The sequence below is a fragment of the Loxodonta africana genome, chromosome 3 (genome assembly GCF_030014295.1).
Source record: "Loxodonta africana isolate mLoxAfr1 chromosome 3, mLoxAfr1.hap2, whole genome shotgun sequence".
NCBI classification, from domain to species: Eukaryota; Metazoa; Chordata; class Mammalia; order Proboscidea; family Elephantidae; genus Loxodonta; species Loxodonta africana.
In genome coordinates, this window is record NC_087344.1 from 95,832,794 (window position 1) to 95,850,163 (window position 17,370).

At 43.4% G+C, this 17,370-nt stretch overlaps 1 protein-coding gene across 1 annotated transcript in view; it reads right to left on the reverse strand.

Moving 5' to 3' along the window:
* Positions 1 to 17,370, reverse strand: part of DAB1 (DAB adaptor protein 1) — a 449,435-nt gene that overhangs the window by 11,622 nt on the left and 420,443 nt on the right. The window contains exons 8-11 of the mRNA XM_023549549.2: positions 9,748 to 9,798; positions 9,611 to 9,658; positions 3,880 to 3,942; positions 1,373 to 1,481 (exon numbers count right to left, since the gene is read on the reverse strand). Coding sequence (XP_023405317.2) covers positions 1,373 to 1,481; positions 3,880 to 3,942; positions 9,611 to 9,658; positions 9,748 to 9,798 — 271 coding nt within the window. The remainder of the gene's footprint in view (positions 1 to 1,372; positions 1,482 to 3,879; positions 3,943 to 9,610; positions 9,659 to 9,747; positions 9,799 to 17,370) is intronic.

Below are 17,370 nucleotides of genomic sequence, written 5' to 3' on the forward strand. Positions count from 1 at the left end.
GAATAACTATAACTATTTCAGAACAGAGTATGAATTTTTAATTTACTTTGAATAAAAGCAAGGTTTATATTTGGTGGCAAGAATTTGCTTCTAATACTATGTAATTAAAAGCAATTATTTATAGAAAAAAATGGAAGAAGATTTGTATTCTAAAATATTCAAACTCTATATGCCATTTATAGAAAGAGAGTAGAGGAAGAAAGATGAAGCCACAGATTTCAAATACGTGCTTAAAGGAAAAAAAAAAAAAAAACCTTTTTAAGTCCCCTGCCCGTATAAAAGCAGAACTAATACCACCCTGGAAAACCTGGTGGCGTAGTGGTTAAGAGCTACGGCTGCTAACCAAAAGGTTGGCAGTTTGAATCCACCAGGCACTCCTTGAAAACTCTATGGGCCAGTTCTACTCTGTCCTATAGGGTTTCTATGAGTCGGAATTGACCCGAAGGCAATGGGTTTGGTTTTGGTTTTTGGTTTAATACCACCTTAGTTCCCTGGGTAGTGCAAAAGGTTTGCTCTTGGCTACTAACATGAAGGTTGGCAATTTGAACCCACCCAGTGGTAGTATGAAAGAAAGACCTGGCAATCTACTTCTACAAAGGTTATAGACAAGAAAAACCTATGGAGCAGTTCTACTCTGTAACATATGGGGTTGCTATAAGTTGAAATCAACTTGATGAAAGCAGGTTTGGTTTTTGGTTTAATACCACCTCTGGTCGTTTTCAAGTCAAGAGTGACCCAGCTACACGCAGCTTACTGCCTTGGAAACAAGTTAAAATGCATGGTATTCTACCAATTTCTAAGTCACCCGAAAGACTGCTATAATATATATAGTGCTCCTGTTGTATAAGTTTATATACGTTTCAAAGAATATTTGGAAAACAGAACAGATATTCTGTAAATCACCAAGCACCCATGCCCTCACAATTCACTGTTAGTGGTTCACTGTCATCCCTTGGGTTTGCCCCTTTGATGGGGTATCTTCCACTACCTAAGCCAACACCAAATAAGGCAGATGGCTTCTATCCAACAGGTCTCAAGAGGCCTGTGGAGAGCCGCCTTCCTCTCCTTCTGGCTGAGCTGGAAGGAGGAAATGGACTTGCACTTGTTTGCAGGCAGGCTGTGTGTGCCAAGCTCCTAAAAGTTATACACTTGAGTAGCCTGAAACCTTAAAACGCCCAGGTGAGGACTGCTTTCCAGCCAGCAGAGCTTTGGGCCCTAATAAAAGCATCTCAGTGTCACATCAAGAGTCCGAAGGAAAGAAGTGAGGTTCCCTAGGTGTATTGGTAGACTCTGGCAGCAGGTTCAGTCAACCATTCCTCTCTCTTGAGGAATGGAGGCCCAAAGAAAGGGAAGTTGGCTGAAGACGGCTTACCTGAGGGTACAGCAGCAGTGCTGAAAGGTACAGAACCAAACATGTCTGCACTCGCCGGGAGTGTCTGAGATGAAGACGGGATAAAGGCATCACCTGGAGTTGCAGGAGTCTGTTAGACAGAAAGAGGCAAAGGATGCGTGAGGGAGACCTGGCTCAGCAATCGGCAAGCATAGGGGGTGGCAGGTGCAGCAATTACAGGGAGGAAAGGCACTGAAGAAGTGGGCCACAGTCCAGGCCACTTAGATAGTATTTAGATCTTGGGTTAGTTACATAAACTTTATCTACAAAACGGGGAAAATGATACCTACTCTAGAGCTGCTGTGAAGATGAAAAAAGATCATGCACTTAAATCATTTGGTGCCATGTCTAGGCACATAAAAGGTGCTCAGTAAACCATGGCTGGGATCACGGCTATTTAGTTTAAGACCCTGCCTCTTGGACAGTTTATTTTCAGGTCATCAAATGATCTCATAATATCTGGCTTTCTCCTTTTAGAGGTGGTCAACTCAAACTGGCATACACTCACTCAGGACCTACTGTGTGCCCTGCTCAGGGCTTGCCACTCGAACCACCATCAATAAACAGATGCTGACTAAATGAACAAACTATGCTTAGTAACTGGAGTCCAGAGACTTGCATCTTGGAGCCTCCCAGAATTTTGCCTGAATTTTCACTCGCAAAAAGAACAAAATTATTTTCAATAAGACAACCAAAAGTAATGCCTAAGTAGCTGAAAACTCTACAGTTCCTGGCCTGTGCTGGAATTCTAGAAAGGTTTCCTTCATGAACTGGTGGTTAGGGTGAGGAATACTGAAGTAAAAACATCAGTACTGAAGTAAAAACATCAGTACTGATTTGTTTTTTAAATGTCCACACCAGTTTACAGCAACCTTTTGCCTACAGAGAATAAATTTGTTCGATGCCATAAATATCCTTATTTTTTTTCCCTTTGGAATAGACTGGGGCAAGCAATTAATCCTGAAACCATGGCAATTAGACAAGGCCATTTTTAGACTAGCAGCTTGTGGGACGAATGGCATTGTTCTGAGGATTATTAAATACCCATTTGGGCTGCTCTTGGGTTCAGGGCCAGAAATACAGCCATAAGCTGCTGCGTTAAGCACTTTTAAACACAAGTCAGCGCTGTTCTCTTTTCCCCTATGTGACCTTGAGTGAGTCACGTGTGCTCTCTGGGACTCAGTTTGCTCATCTATAAAATGAAGGGGATAAAGTTAGAAGACCTCTTCAGATCTTTCCAGCTCTCTCGCCCTGTGTTTCTTAGATGCCGAGTGCCCGGGATGAAGCTGTTAGCCCCAGGATGGAGGAGAGAATAAGACTTGCTAGAGGTGTCCAGCTTCCCTGGGGACAGAAGCTGCTGTCCCCTTCCTCATGGCTTTGCTGGGCATCAGGTGCTGTGAACAGGGCAGCTCTGTCTGAATTCCCTGGTGGCAGCTGTGGACAGCAGGGTCTCATGCCATCTGTCCTCAGTGGTAAGGTCACAGCCTTTTCTCTCTGAGGCACATCTCGCCAGTGAACCATAGCACCATAGCTCGGTTTGCACAGTCGCAGAGTGCCCAGAGGAGCTGCCCCCTCCCAACGGCTTCAGCTGGTGCAGCTGTGGCTGACTGCTCTCCACCCACCTCCGGGAATGGGCAGGGAGGGGCTGGCAGCACCAGCTTGGCTCTTTTCTTTGCAGAGGCTGCAGGGTTGCCCTTGAATGCATCTAGCTCTCAAAGCATTGGGATGCTATTTGGCTTTGGTTTTGACCCTGTTTTCTTCCTTTCTTTTCAGATTAGGGCTCCCTGCAATCTCTGTCCCTTATACACATTGACTGAGATGCACTGGCTAGAACTGTGGCTGGGAAACCAAAGTTCAAGAGCAGCTCAGTGAGACCAGGTCACAGTCTGTGAAGCTAAGGGCATACTGGAAGGGAGGAAGGAAATATAAAGGAGTTGGGGGCGGGGGGCAGGGGGTGGAGAGAAAAGAAGGCAAGAAGGGTGCAGAAGGGCAGAAAGGGGCAGGGGAGAAAATGCTTCCTTGAACTGACTGTCTACCTACTTAGTGTGTGCCAGGCGCTGGGTAGGTGCTGACAAACGCCTCCTCATGTTTGTTGTCATGTTGCACTTCTTTCCTATAGTCCTACCTAGACCCCGTGCTCCTTGCAGGCAGGGACCTCATCTCATTCATGCCTCTATCCCCAATCCCCAGAGTAATAGTAAGCAACCAGGAAATGTTCTGTCATTGCTGAATGCATGGTCTCATTTATTTCTTAAAACACAGAGGTCTATAATCATAATCCCACTCTCCCCCAACCCCCTTTTTTTTTTAATACCAGAGAAAATTGAGGCTCAGGATTGCTATTTGACTGGCCTAAGTCACACAGTTTAAAAGAGTCAGAGGTGAAATTCACTAGCTGGCCTCTTTAACCAAAGCCCGTATTCTCTTCACTGTAAGACTAACAAAAGATGGGGAGGGGAGGCAGGGCTCAGAAGGCAGTGCATACTTACAGGGGGAGAGGTTATATCAGGAGGGGTTGACATGTCCCCAAAAAGTTCTAATTGGGTCACAGCCTGCAAAGACAAAAAGAGAACCATGAAACTGCTAGGAAAGCTGATGCTGCTGGGCTCTGCTTTAAGAATAGTATGATTTGAGGACAAATGTTTCTCTTTTTCATGATGGCTGTCTAAACGAGAAGCCCAGTTGGTCATGATCCCGAAGACAACAGCTTTGACTGGACCAGAATCAAGTGTTCTGTGGTGTGTCTGGCTGTTTTTCCAGGCAGAGTCAAGGAGATCAGCCCGTTAGCCACCTCCATAAACGATAATAATAGCACTTCATACTTATTTACCATCAAATAACAGCAGTACGCCAGGAGATAAATGTAGGAAAGCAGTCCCATCATTTGGTTTTCTTTCATGAGGATATGAGCACATCCAAAATCCCTCTATGTGCTAAGAACTGCAAGACACGGCTTCATGGTTGCTTCTCAGTCAATGTTCCCAATGACAGCAACCCTGATACGTAGGAATCACCAACCTCATTTTTATAGATGAAAAAAACTGAGTCTCCTAAAAATCATATCAAGGTCACCCAAGCCAGGATGGGAAATTTTGCATGTGGAGCATGCAGTCAAATGGCAGCCCCTGAAAGAGTCCATTTTAGGTAAAACATGTAGCTGGAGAGGGAAAAAAACACACATTTAACACCAGGAAGGGCATCAGAAACAGCCTAATATATACACTATTAATCACTCCTGGGGACTCCATCACTGCAGACACTGTGTCATCTCTACCCCATCCATCATATTAGTGCTGGGGCAAGGCTGGCCACAGCAGCTGAAGAAATCCTTTAAGATATACTTAGAAATTAATCCGCATACACGTCCAGCTTCAGAGACTGTGGAGAGTCTACGGCCAGGAACCAAATGGCCTGACTTAATTATGAGAAATCTATAATCACATGCTTTGTGCAAACCTGTCCACTGAGGAAAAGCCACTCTGCCTTCATCTTCAGATTTTAAATGAGAGGTACTAATTGGGAGGAAAGAAAAGCATATTACTTATTAGAAAGGACAAGGAAAGTCTGTCCTACCCTATTGGGTCCTGGCACTTAAATTCTGCTTTAACAAGGCCATGGCTAGATCTCAGTGATTTGCACAAAGAATGGAATGTTGTGTCCCACTGACGAGTGAGTGACCTCTAAGTACTGGAAAAGCGTCCACACTTTGGCATAGGTTTGGCTCTACCGCTTCCAACCACTACTACTCAGAGCCATAGTTCCCTTGCCTGCAGAGTGGAGATCATAACATCTCCTTTGCAGATTTATGGACAAAATTAATAGCAGGACTTTCTTTAAAGTTAGGATATTGTTGTGTGCCATCATGTGGATTCCGACCCATAACGACCCTATAGGGCAGAGCACAACTGCCCCACAGGGTTTCCTAGGCTGTAATCCTCATGGCAGCAGATTGCTAGGTCTTTTCTCCCATGGAGCCGCTGTGGGTTTGAACTGCTGACCTTTTGGGTAAAACTTTGGTTAGCAGACGAGAAATTAAGCACTGTCCACCAGGGCCCCTGAAGTTAGTCAGTCTTAGTCTGGAAGATCTGCTGAAACTTCTTTAGCATCGTAGCAATGCAAGTCTCCGCTGACGGGTGGTGGCTGCACTTGAGTAGTACTGGCCAGGAATCGAACCTGGGTCTCCCACATGGAAGGTGAGAGTTCTATCACTGAACCACTAATGCCCTCTGGCACACAGTAGGACCACTGCCGTTGAGTTAACTCTGACTCACTGCAACCCTATAGGACAGAGTAGAGCTACCCCATAGGGTTTCCAAGGCTATAATCTTTATGGAAGTAGACTGCCACTTCATTCTCCCGCAGAGCGGCCGGTGGATTCGAACTGCCAACCTTCCAGTTAGCAACTGAGCGCTCTAACCACTGTACCACCAGGGCTCCCAAGACCCTATACTCGTTGGAAAAAAAGACCCTATAGTACCCTATAAATATTAATTTCCTTACCAACATTTAGGTGCTGGACACTGTGCTTTCCATTTCAAGCCCCAAACCAAACCAGATCCCATGGGGTTGACTCCAACTTGTGGGGACCCCATACATGTCAGAGTAGAACTGTGCGCCAGAGGGTTTTCAATCAGTGGTTATTTGGAAGCAGATCACCAGGTCTTTCTTCCGTGGTGCCTCTGGATAGACTTGGGCCTCCAATCTTTTCCTTTAACGGCCAAGCACGTTAACCGTTTGCACCACCCAGAGATTCTGATGAGATCCATAGATGCAAATAATTTCAATGTAATGTGGTAGGAATGGCAGCAGATGTCTCTGCAGGGTGCTGTGGGAGCACTTAAAAGGAGCCCAGCCAGCTTGTGGGGAGAAGTTCAACGAGGTTTTTCTAACAGAAATGGCTGATCTGAATCCTAAAGGGGAGCTAGCCAGGCAACAAAGAAGAGGAGAGTAATCCTGGCAGAGGAAACTATATGAGCAAGAGGTAAAAGGCCTGCAATAGGATGGGTAAAACAACAACAAAAAAACCCTAAACCAGTTGCTGTCCAGCCAATTCTGACTCAAAGCTATTCCATGTGTGTAGAGTAGAACTGTCTCATAGGGTTTTCAAAGCTGTGATCTTTCAGAAGCAGACTGCCAGGCCTTTCTTCCCAGGTGCTTCTGGGGGGGTGGTTCAAACCACCAGCCTTTTAATTAGTAGTTCAGTGCTCAGCCATTTGCACCCCCCTGGGACTACAGAATGGGTAGGTGGGAATATAAGCAGTTCAGTGTTCCCAGTGTGTAAGGAGGGAGAGAGGAGCAGGAGAGGTGGCTGGTGAGGCGGGCGGGGCCAAAGTCATGGTGGGACTTGTGTGCTATTTCCTATTTTTTCTGTTCACTCCTTACTAACGTGTTATCTCTCCTTGATAACAGTCCAGTGGCCTAATGGTAATAGGTTAGTCAGCTTCAGGTGCTCTCGCTAAACGTGGCTGGCCCCTGAATACATATGCTTCTTCTACCTGTTAACTATAACTTCTACAGACAAGGTTCTCTTTACATTAAAGCCTCTCCCGAATTCACAGAAGGAATAATTCTATTTAATCAATTCAAATAAAGCTTCAGGGCTTCCTCCTGATTGGAACGCAACACTTTTAAAATGGCCCACAACTATTTTCAGGGTTAGGAAAATATTAAAATGAAGTTAATAATTAAGTCATACAATTTACATTTCAAATGTGTTGAACTCATGGCACACTTTTACTCACATCATAAATATAATTTATTGGCTAATTTTCTCCTTAAGCACAACTTTTAAAATAACCTTCATTCTTGAGATATAGACTTTCCTCTTGCCAGATGATTTTCACTCAAGGATTAAACGAGAAAAACATGCAGAGGCATAAAACATGGATGGTTATTTCATTCCACTGGATTTGCCTGAGTTAATTAAATTTTGTAGAAAAAAGAGATTCCTATGCCATAATATTAAAAGTAATTCTAATAACCATATGTGATTGGGAATCTGGAATAATACGCCCCTTCCCCACGTTAACCCTAGTTCTTTTATTTGTAACCTAATAAACCATGTTCCTTCTGCTAATATCGTTCTAATGAATCATCTTAAAGGCCTCAAGAGAATAAAACTAACAATTCAGATGTGTAAAACACTTTATAGTTAACAATACACTTTCAAATACATTATCATCATGTTTGACACTCACCAAGCCCATGAGGATGGCAGCACAGGCATTACTGTTATTGTCTGTACTTTATAGATGAGCTAACTGAGGACAACTGGTTAAGTGGCTTGCCAATAATTGGTCTGCTCAGAGAAGCTGGGACTTGACCCAGAGGCCAATCAGCATCTTGTTTATCTATATGTCACTTTACAAAATCTTAGTTAGCCTTCCTAAGTGGTAGAAGTCCAGCTTCACAATACCCTCTAACCAGAGGCTAAGGTTCCTAAGGGGGTTGCCATGAAGCATGTCCATACAAAATAAAGTCAACTGGACCGTCAGCTCAAGATGCCTACTTGCCCAAGAGTAAGGCCTTTCACTACTGACATTTCCAATGTCTGCAGGTAGAGGGAGAGGTAGCTGTAGGTGACACATTTTGTTCTGTCTTTAGGTCCCGGGGTATTTTCTAGGAGGAAGCAGAGGAATAATGGAAGCTGCCCACACCAGGGAAGGTGATGAAAAATAGCTTAGAGGTTGAGGGGGAAGTACCTCAGTATCACTGTCAGGCCTGCCCCCTCCTCCCCAGCCATTCTTGAGAAAACAATTGACAGTTGCCCAAAAATATCTGGAATGCTGTACAACTCCTGTTTCAAGCTTAGTCTCCTAGTTCTTCCTTTAACTAGTCTGTTGCCCCAGGCCCTTCCTATGGAGAAATTCTGAAAGTCTCATTGATGAAGGCTGAGATGTCACTGGTTGACCCCCCAGAGCATATTCTCACAGACTTATTCCCTCTGTTTTGGCATCAGGAGTGCCCTGGTCCCTTTCATTCAGAAAATGTATGGAACCCCTATTGTGCATCAGCTCCCGTGCCAAGAGCAGAGGATACTGAGGTAAGTAAGGCACATTCCCACTCTCGTGATCTTGCTGTTTTATGGAAAGACAGACTTACAGAAACATTCAAGGCAGTGTCATGAAGGAGAGAAGCACAGTAGATTAAGAAAGGAGAGGCCACCTCAGGGCCTTAGCACAAGTTCCTCCTCCTACCTAGAACATTCTTTCCTTCCCATACTGGCCTTCTCACCCATCCTCTGGGATATAAACTAGAAGATATTTCCCCCCTGGGAAGTGTTTCCTAACTCAATTTGTACCCCATCCCACTGCCAGTATGCCGCTGTGATACTCCTGGACCTGTGGCTCTCGCCCTCAGATAAACACTGAAATCACCTGGGGAAACCTTTAAAAGCACAGAGGCCTGGGTACATCCTAGTCATGGGGACTTTAAAAGCTCTCCAGGTGATTCTAATTGGCAGCCAAGATTAAGGACCACTGTCCTAGAGGCTCCCAAAACACTTTGTACTCCCCAAAATGCGTTGTCATTCAGTCAATTCCAACTCATAGTGACCCTAAAGGACAGAGTAGAACTGCCCCATAAGGTTTCCAAGGAGCACTTGGTAGATTTGAACTGCCAGCCTTTTGGTTAGCAGCTGTGGCTCTTAACCACTATGCTACCAGGGTTTCCCTGCACTCCCCAGGGGTCATCATATTTGCTGGCATGTGAATCAACCGATCTGAACAAACACTGGCTGAAAACCAGTACACCTGTACCAGGGCATACAAAGGAAATAAAAGCCTTGCCTGGGTTTACTCCCTGATGGTGCACTTAGGACATCCTGTGTACACGTATGAATCCCTGCTATACTCTGTTATACTATACAGGGCTATATTACTCTATCCCATCCCAGTCCATGCATACTGTGTTAGACTACGAGCTCCTTGTGGACAGGGGCTCTATCCTCCTTTCTGCTGTATCTCCAGCATCTATCAGAATGCCTGGCACACAGCAGGGGCTTGAAAATTATGTGTCAAATGAAAAGATCACACACACTCTCTCTCACACACGTGTACACATGCTCTTAAATTATCTGCCTTCACTGTGGGGCTCACTGACAGTCCTCACTTGAACAGTGAAAGAGGCACCTCCTGGAACAGAGCAAGCTGAATGAAGGCAATGTGGAACACACGAGAATGATCAGAACACCCTCATTTAACACGAGCCTTCAGATCTTACCTTTGTTGCCTCAAGAATCTCACCAAAGTCCACCAGTAGGTTTCTGTTCTGTAACCACAAGGCATGACTCATGAGCATGAAATGCAACGATGAGATAATGACATGAAACAGTTAACCAGACAGGCCCTCATTCTTACCGGGGAGGCTGCTGCAAACCGATCTTCAAAATCTTCAAATGGACAGCCATTCTGAAAGTGGAAGGGATGATGAATGCGGATGAAGTTAGTGACACACAAATGACATGGATTTATGAGTTTAATGATGACGGTATCTGTGGTTTACACTCCCACGGCCTCAGTAGGTGGGAGCCGTTGCCAACGTACTGTGAAAATGCTGGAGTACGCTTCCTGCACAAGCAGATGATAAAACACAAGCCTGATTAAGAAATACAGCAATGGTGAACTTGTAAGCTCAAAGTCCATCTCCCTGCACTTATGGACATTACCAGAGCACTCTCAACAGTGGATGCAGACAAAAGCATGAAGTTCACATTGGAGATTTTTCTTTTAAAAGGACAAAAAATGTTATCGAGTGCCTTAGCCAAACTTAACTCTTTGAGCAGCCGCTGAACAGCTAGTTTCGTACGTGTGCTTTTGTGCATACTGGCCTCGCGGCTTGAAATGCTCTTCTCCCCATCTCAGCACAACTCAAAGCCCACCAAAGACTACAAAACCTAGTTGAAAAGTCACCTCTTCCATGAAGCTTTCCTTGATCCTCTGAGCTGAAAATACTCCTCTAAGGCCCCTTAACACAGTATTTGTGCCTATAAAACTGTGAGCTCCCTCAAGCAGGGACCACATCTTATTTATTCCTGAATCCTTAGCAGCTCTGAGTGTCTGGCACACAGGAGATGTTCAAACATGTATAAATCAACGCATGTTTTAAAACTAGCTAGTGGATGGCCAAATTCAATTGTTTCGTTAATCTTTTTATTGTTTACAACATTATATATAAAAATGTTACACACACACATACATATATATAGATAATATTATATACACATTCTATATATATATATATACACATATAAAATTTTATACACACACAGACAGACCACGTTTTGGTCTATATGCACAAGCTAATTATTCTTTGGATGATTTCCAAGTAGTAAGACAATGATATAAATTGGCTAATATTGACAAAAGAATGGAGTTATGCGTGAACGTAAATAATTATGTCATTTCCTAATTTTGAGGAGAGCTTCCCTTTGGCAACGGAGGAATGAGGAAACTATCACCCATAGCCCCATTACACTCCTAATTTGCAAGAAATCGCTTTCACCTTGTCCATTAAAAAGGTGACTGTTACTTCGCCTCAGCCCCAATCACGGAGGCGCAGAGCAGAGTAGAATGCACTGTGCCCATGCCAACCACAGTAGGGCTTTCAGGCCAACCACTAACGATCCCTGTCATCAACTACCTTCTTCCTGTGGCACTGGTTTGCCATGAGTCAACTTTGGCTGAGAGAAGAAGCCATCACATGAAGTGACCACATAAATTATTATTATTATTTGGCCAGAGGTGGGGAGAGGTGGTGGGACAACATTAGTCTAAGTGATCCTGTAATCTATGGTGTGGCCTAAAAGGTTAAGGTTACATCGCTACACCCTTTATAAATGCACACACTTCTGGGGATTTATGGCAGAGCCCCTACCAACTAGCTCTGGGTCATAACTTTTAATAAAAACATTTTTTAGTGTCCAAAATCTCATTACATCTGTCCAATATAAAAAAGCAAATGGCTTCAGAGCATGATGGATGAATTAAATAAATTTGAAAAACAGCCTGTGGTGGAATCTCATAAAAACCCCCACCATGTCCCACATAATGAAAATGTGGGAGGATAACCAGCGTCGGCATGGGTCTGTCACTTTCCTGGTGACAGAAGAGGTGGCCTTTGTTGAGGTGTGGGGCTGAGGCCCAGTGAAGCAATTTCCATAATTTCAGATGAAGCTTGGTCTGGGCGTGTGAACAAATGCATCTGTTTGAGCCTGGCTATGTCACTTGTCCGTACGACGCTGGGCAAATTAACTGGCCTCAGCTTTCTCATCTTTAAAGTGGGGGTGGTCATGATGACAACATTTCAGGTTTATTGAGAGGAGTAAAGCAAAGCCTTGTTGGGTGTTTGGCACATAGTAGATGCTCAATAAATAGTCAAAACCAAACCAAACCCACTGCCGTCGAGTCGATTCTGACTCATAGTGACCCTATAGGACAGAGTAGAACTGCCCCATAGAGTTTCCAAGGAGCGCCTGGTGGATTTGAACTGCCCACCTTTTGGTTAGCAGCCGTAGCACTTAATAACTACGCCACCAGGGTTTCCCAATAAAATAAATAGTAAAAAAAAAAATAGTAGCTATTGTTAATTAAAAAAAAAATCCTATTTCTCTTGGCTCATTTTAGCAATACACATGCACACATTTTTTTAATGTTAGGAAACTACCATTATATGATATTAAGAAAAATAAAGAGGAAGCAGAAACAAAAGTCCAGCCTGTACCCTCTTTAGAAACCATCCCCACCCGAGAGCGCAGGCCAGATCCTGTGTAAAAGGATGCTCCGATTCTTCCTGGTCTTCCCTGCCCAAGTCCTCACCCTTCTATCTACTTTAATTTTTTTTTAATTGTGGTCAAATATAAATAACTGAACACTTCCCATTTTAACAATTTTTAAGTGTACAAATCTATGACATTAATTACATTCAATGTGTTGTGTAACCATCACCAGTATCCATTTCCATTACCTCGGTTCTTCATAACCCTCAAGAGAAACTTAGTGCCCTTTAGTTGCTGTCACTATCGAGTCAGTTCTGACTCACAGTGCTATCGAGTCAGTTCTGACTCACAGTGACCCTATATGACAGAGTAGAACTACCCCAGGGGTTTCCAAGGAATGGCTGGTGGCTTCGAACTACTGACCTTTTGGTTAGTAGCCAAACTCTTAACCAGTGTGCCACCAGGTCTCCTCTTATGCAATAACTCCCCATTTTTCCCTCCCACTGGTCCTGGTGACCAATGATAAACTTCTGTCCCTGCATTTCCTGTTTTAGATATTTCATATAAGTGGAATCACACAGTATTTGTCCTTCTGAGTTTGACATAATGTTTTTAAGGTTCATCTATGCCATAGCATGTAACAGAACTTTTTGGCTCTCTTTATCGATCAATCCATTCTTGGCCTCATCTTCTCCCTCTCTTCTCTCTCCTGGCTGCAGTCTTGCCTGATGACCCTCTTCCCATTCATACCTATTGTACCTGCTGCTTGTGGTTACCCTACTGTCCTCACTGGGGCTCAATCAGTTCTTGGAGCTCCCTTCCCCCTCCGTGTTTCTGCCTGGGGCAACCTTCAGTAACACCCTTTCTACCAGAGCATTCTTTCTGGGTTGATTCTGGTCTCATGAGCAGGACCAGAAACCCACTCCCTAGTCTCCCTACAACCCCAAACTTGTTTTACCCACAATTACCACAAGAGTTTTAGTTCATTTATCTTTTTTTTTTCCCTGATAGTTGTATTTTTCATACTTAAAAAAAAAAATTTGTTTTTTATTATATTTTTCATACTTACTACCATAGCATGCATACAGATTTGCATTCTGATTTTAAACACTCAAGATGATATCAGATTTACTCCCTACTTAAGCTTCCAGTGAGGGAATTTAAAGATAGAGATTTTTATGCAATGTTGCAATATAAATTTTTTATTTGGATTGGCTCTTCTAGGCTAAAGCTTCATTAAGACCTTGAAAGAGGCTTCTGCAGAAGTTTATCTTTCTCCAATCTCTCTTTGAAGCAGGGGGACACTATAACCCCATAACTGAGTAAAGAGATTATTCAGACCAGATTCATGTGACTGTTGCAGGAGAAAGGATAGAGGATGAGACGGAACTTGGGGGTGAAACTGTCAAAAAGGGTGGGAACTTCCTTAAGGCTGCAAAATCAGACATTTGCAGTGGGCCTCGCCCCTGGTTGCACAATGTAATCAGTTGGGGGGCTTTTACAAAAATTGCTCACACCTGAGCCCCACCCTCATCGATTTTAATTCAATTTGTCTACTGTGGGGCCCCAGCATCAGTAGCTTTTCAAAGCTCCCCAAGTGATTCTAACGAGCAGGAGGATTTGTGAATCACTGTGCTGGGGAATGAACTCTGTAGGAATAATTAGTGAAAGTCCAACCGGGAAAACCAAAGGCATCGTGATTGATTACCTAATTGATTAATTAATTTCTTCAACAAACATTCACTGGGTGCTTCCCACATGCCATACCCTGGGTAAGCATTGAAGATACAAAGATGAATAATACATGCTGCCCACTCTCCGGAGGCTCAGACTCTAGCCACTATGCATAATCATTCTAGCTTGGGGGTGGGAGAGGAGCGGGGCAGGGAGAACACAAAACTTCTTCATCTAAACTCAGACCATGATGCAAAGGAATGAATTCAATTATCCATTTAGAAGGCCCAGGAGAAATGGATTAATTTAAGTGATTTGTAACTGCACTAAGGTGGGTACTATTAAGAACACCTAGTGATTCCAGAGATTTGAATGCACGTACCTTTCCCTGGTGAGTGACTTAAACAAGGAAGACCTGTGCTAATGAAGACTAATTCCCTCGGGGGTATCTAGGAGTTTATGCTATCACCTTTTTTTTTTTTTTATCACCTTTAGCCAAGAGTTAACAGTCACTTTCCTACTTTTTGGCAGAGAGAGGCAGGAAAAACCATTTGGCAACTGAAGAACAAAGGGGGTGGGGAAAGATGGAGATGGAGAATGGAAGCTATGATATTAACAACTGATTTCTTTCTGGAGCAGCGCTGTCTAAGAGAACTTCCTGTAATAGTGGAAAGGCTCTATATCTGCGCTGTCTAATATGGCAGTCAGTAGCCACGTGTGCCTACTGAGCACCTGAAGTACGTCTAGTGTGACTGGGGAATTGAATTTTTTATTTTATTTAGTTTTAATTAAGTTAAATTTAAATAGCCATAAAAGGTTACTGGCAATCGCATTGGATGACACAGCTATTAAAAAAAAAAAAACCACATCTGTTGCTGTCAATTCTGACTCATAGCGACCCTGTAGGACAGAGTAGAACTGCCCCATATGGATTTGAACTGCTGAACTTTCGATTAGCAGCTGTAGCTTTTAACCACTATGCCACTAGGGTTTTTGACACAGCTACACGGAAACTCTGGTAGCATAGTGGTTAAGTGCTACAGCTGCTAACCAAAAGGTCGGCAGTTCGAATTCATCAGGCGCTCCTTGGAAACTCTATGGGGCAGTCCTACACTGTCCCGTAGGGTTGCTATGAGTTGGAATTGACTCGATGGCAGTGGGTTTGGTTTTTTTTTTTTTGGTTTTTAGATAATATATATTTTAAAATTTTCAATACAGCTATAGATAATATATATTTAAAAATTCAAAGCTTCTGGCTGACTGGATACTTTTTAAATGCAAAACATACCCCTTTCCTTATATATTCTCATCTATTAAGGGGAAAAAAAAAAATTCAAAGGACTAATGGACCACAACTACCACAGCCTCCACCAGACTGAGTCCAGCACAACTAGATGGTACCTGGCTACCACCACCGACTGCTCTAACAGGAATCACAATAGAGGGTCCCAGACAGAGCTGGAGAAATTCTAACTCTCTCACACACACACACACACACCAGACTTACTTGTCTGTCACACACACACACACACACACACACACACACACACACACACACACACACACACACACACCAGACTTACTTGTCTGTCAGAGACTGGAGAAACTCCAAGACTATGGACCCCAGAGGCCCTTTCAGCTCAGTAATGAAGTCACTCCTGAGGTTCACCCTTCAGCCAAAGATTACACAGGCCCAGAAAGCAAAATGAGACTAAATGGACACACCAGCCCAAGAGCAAGGACGAGAAGGCAGGAGGAGAGGACAGGAAAGCTGGTAATGGGGAACCTAAGGTTAAGAAGGGGAGAGTGTTGACATGTCACAGTGTTGGCAGCCAATGTCACAAAACAGTATGTATATTAATTGTTTAATGAGAAGCTAGTTTGCTTTGTAAACCTTCATCTAAAGTACGATAAGAAAAAACATCCTATGTTTGCATTGACTGGGAAATTTCTATGGAAGAATTGAATCTTTTGCTATGTCTAGACAGTACCATGAAACAAAATTCAGTTTGCAAAGCCAGCAAACTTCCACTCCTTGATAGAAAAGATTTTTTCATTGCCTGAGATAAGACAGAGCCAGAATATTTGCAGAGCTTTTTAAAGGAAGTTAAGATTCATGTTTTAGTAGAAACCCTTCAGTATCATCATCATTCAAATAAAATGGAATTGTATTTAATACCAAAATGTGCCAGGCCTATTGAGATTTGTGGCTCCATGGTCTTGCTGGACTCAATGCCTTGATCTTATAGAGAAATTGGTACTGCTCTGAAGATTTGTCCCTGTAATGACTGAAAAGTTACCTCTAATTACTCAAAGCTGGGCCTCATTTTTGCAGTCCCCTTTCCCTCAGCTACCATTTCAGGAGGGTCCCCAAGGTTGTCTAGAAGCTTGGGGGTAGAGGAAAATGTTTAGATCTTACAATGAAAGTTAATCTTCCCTGAGGCATATTCAAGGATATCCATAAAGCCTTCAACAGTGAAATATTTATATCTGGTTTGTAAGAGACAGATAGGCTTGGGTTCCTAAGAATCAAGCTGTTTCTCAGAACACCCTTTCTTAATACACAAGGGAGAGTCAGGATGGGCTTGGTGGTGAAAGGAATTTGTGGGTTTTTCATTTGGGCAATGCAAGAAAGACAGAACCCAGTGGACAAAGGTCAGGGCACTGAGCTGACCTGAAAGGACTGATGCAAATAAGCAGGGGTTGGCTGTGACTAAGCAATCTGACTCCTGCTTCTTGACCTTCCTATCTTTAAGTCAACTTCAAGAAAACCAATGCTTGCCTTTGAAAACGCTGGGTACTTTTAAAGCGAGAAATGTGATGTTTGGGGCGGAGGGAGGGAGGAGAAAGAGAGATGTTGGAAACATCAACTTTGAGTTCAAGTTGCTGTTCCATCATTGGCATTTCCTTGGGTAAATCTCTTCACTCTGAGCCTCAGTTTTTTTCTTCTGTAAAATGAAGATAACGATACTTACAATGTGAGTTGCTGAGAGGAAGAGATGAGGCGACTGATATATATGAAAATAAATTGCGCAGCAACTGGCAGAGTAAAACCTCAATGCATGGCAGTTCCTTTTCAAAATTATGAAGGAAAGGGATTGTGAAGGGAAGAGGAGGGGAGAGAAAGGGAGAAGGGATGGGGAGAAAAGGGGTAAGAAGAAGAGGGAAGGGAATGGTAGGGATGGGGAGAGGAAAGAGGGAAGGGCTAGGATAGGAAGAGAAGGAGAGGAAAGGAAAGGAAAAGAAAAAATAGCCATGGGATTATTTGATTTGTAGATGAGGGTAGGCAAGTCCCAGGTCACAGCAAAAGTTTGGCAAACGCTGGTCCAGAGAAAGGGTAAACTCATCTGGAGGACGAGCTGAAGGTGTAATATGGTCTTCAGAGAGCAGGCACTTAGTGAAAGCCAGTTGCTGCTCCTGGTCCTTTTCCCCAGTTTTTAACACTCACAAGACTGGACAGTTCTGGGAGTCAGCCCCATCACTCCACCTACCCCACTTCCTTCCCTTCCATCTTGTAAACCTATTTTATTTTTTAAATAATTTTTATTGTGCTTTAAATGAAAGTTTACAAGTCAGTCTCTCACACAAAAAC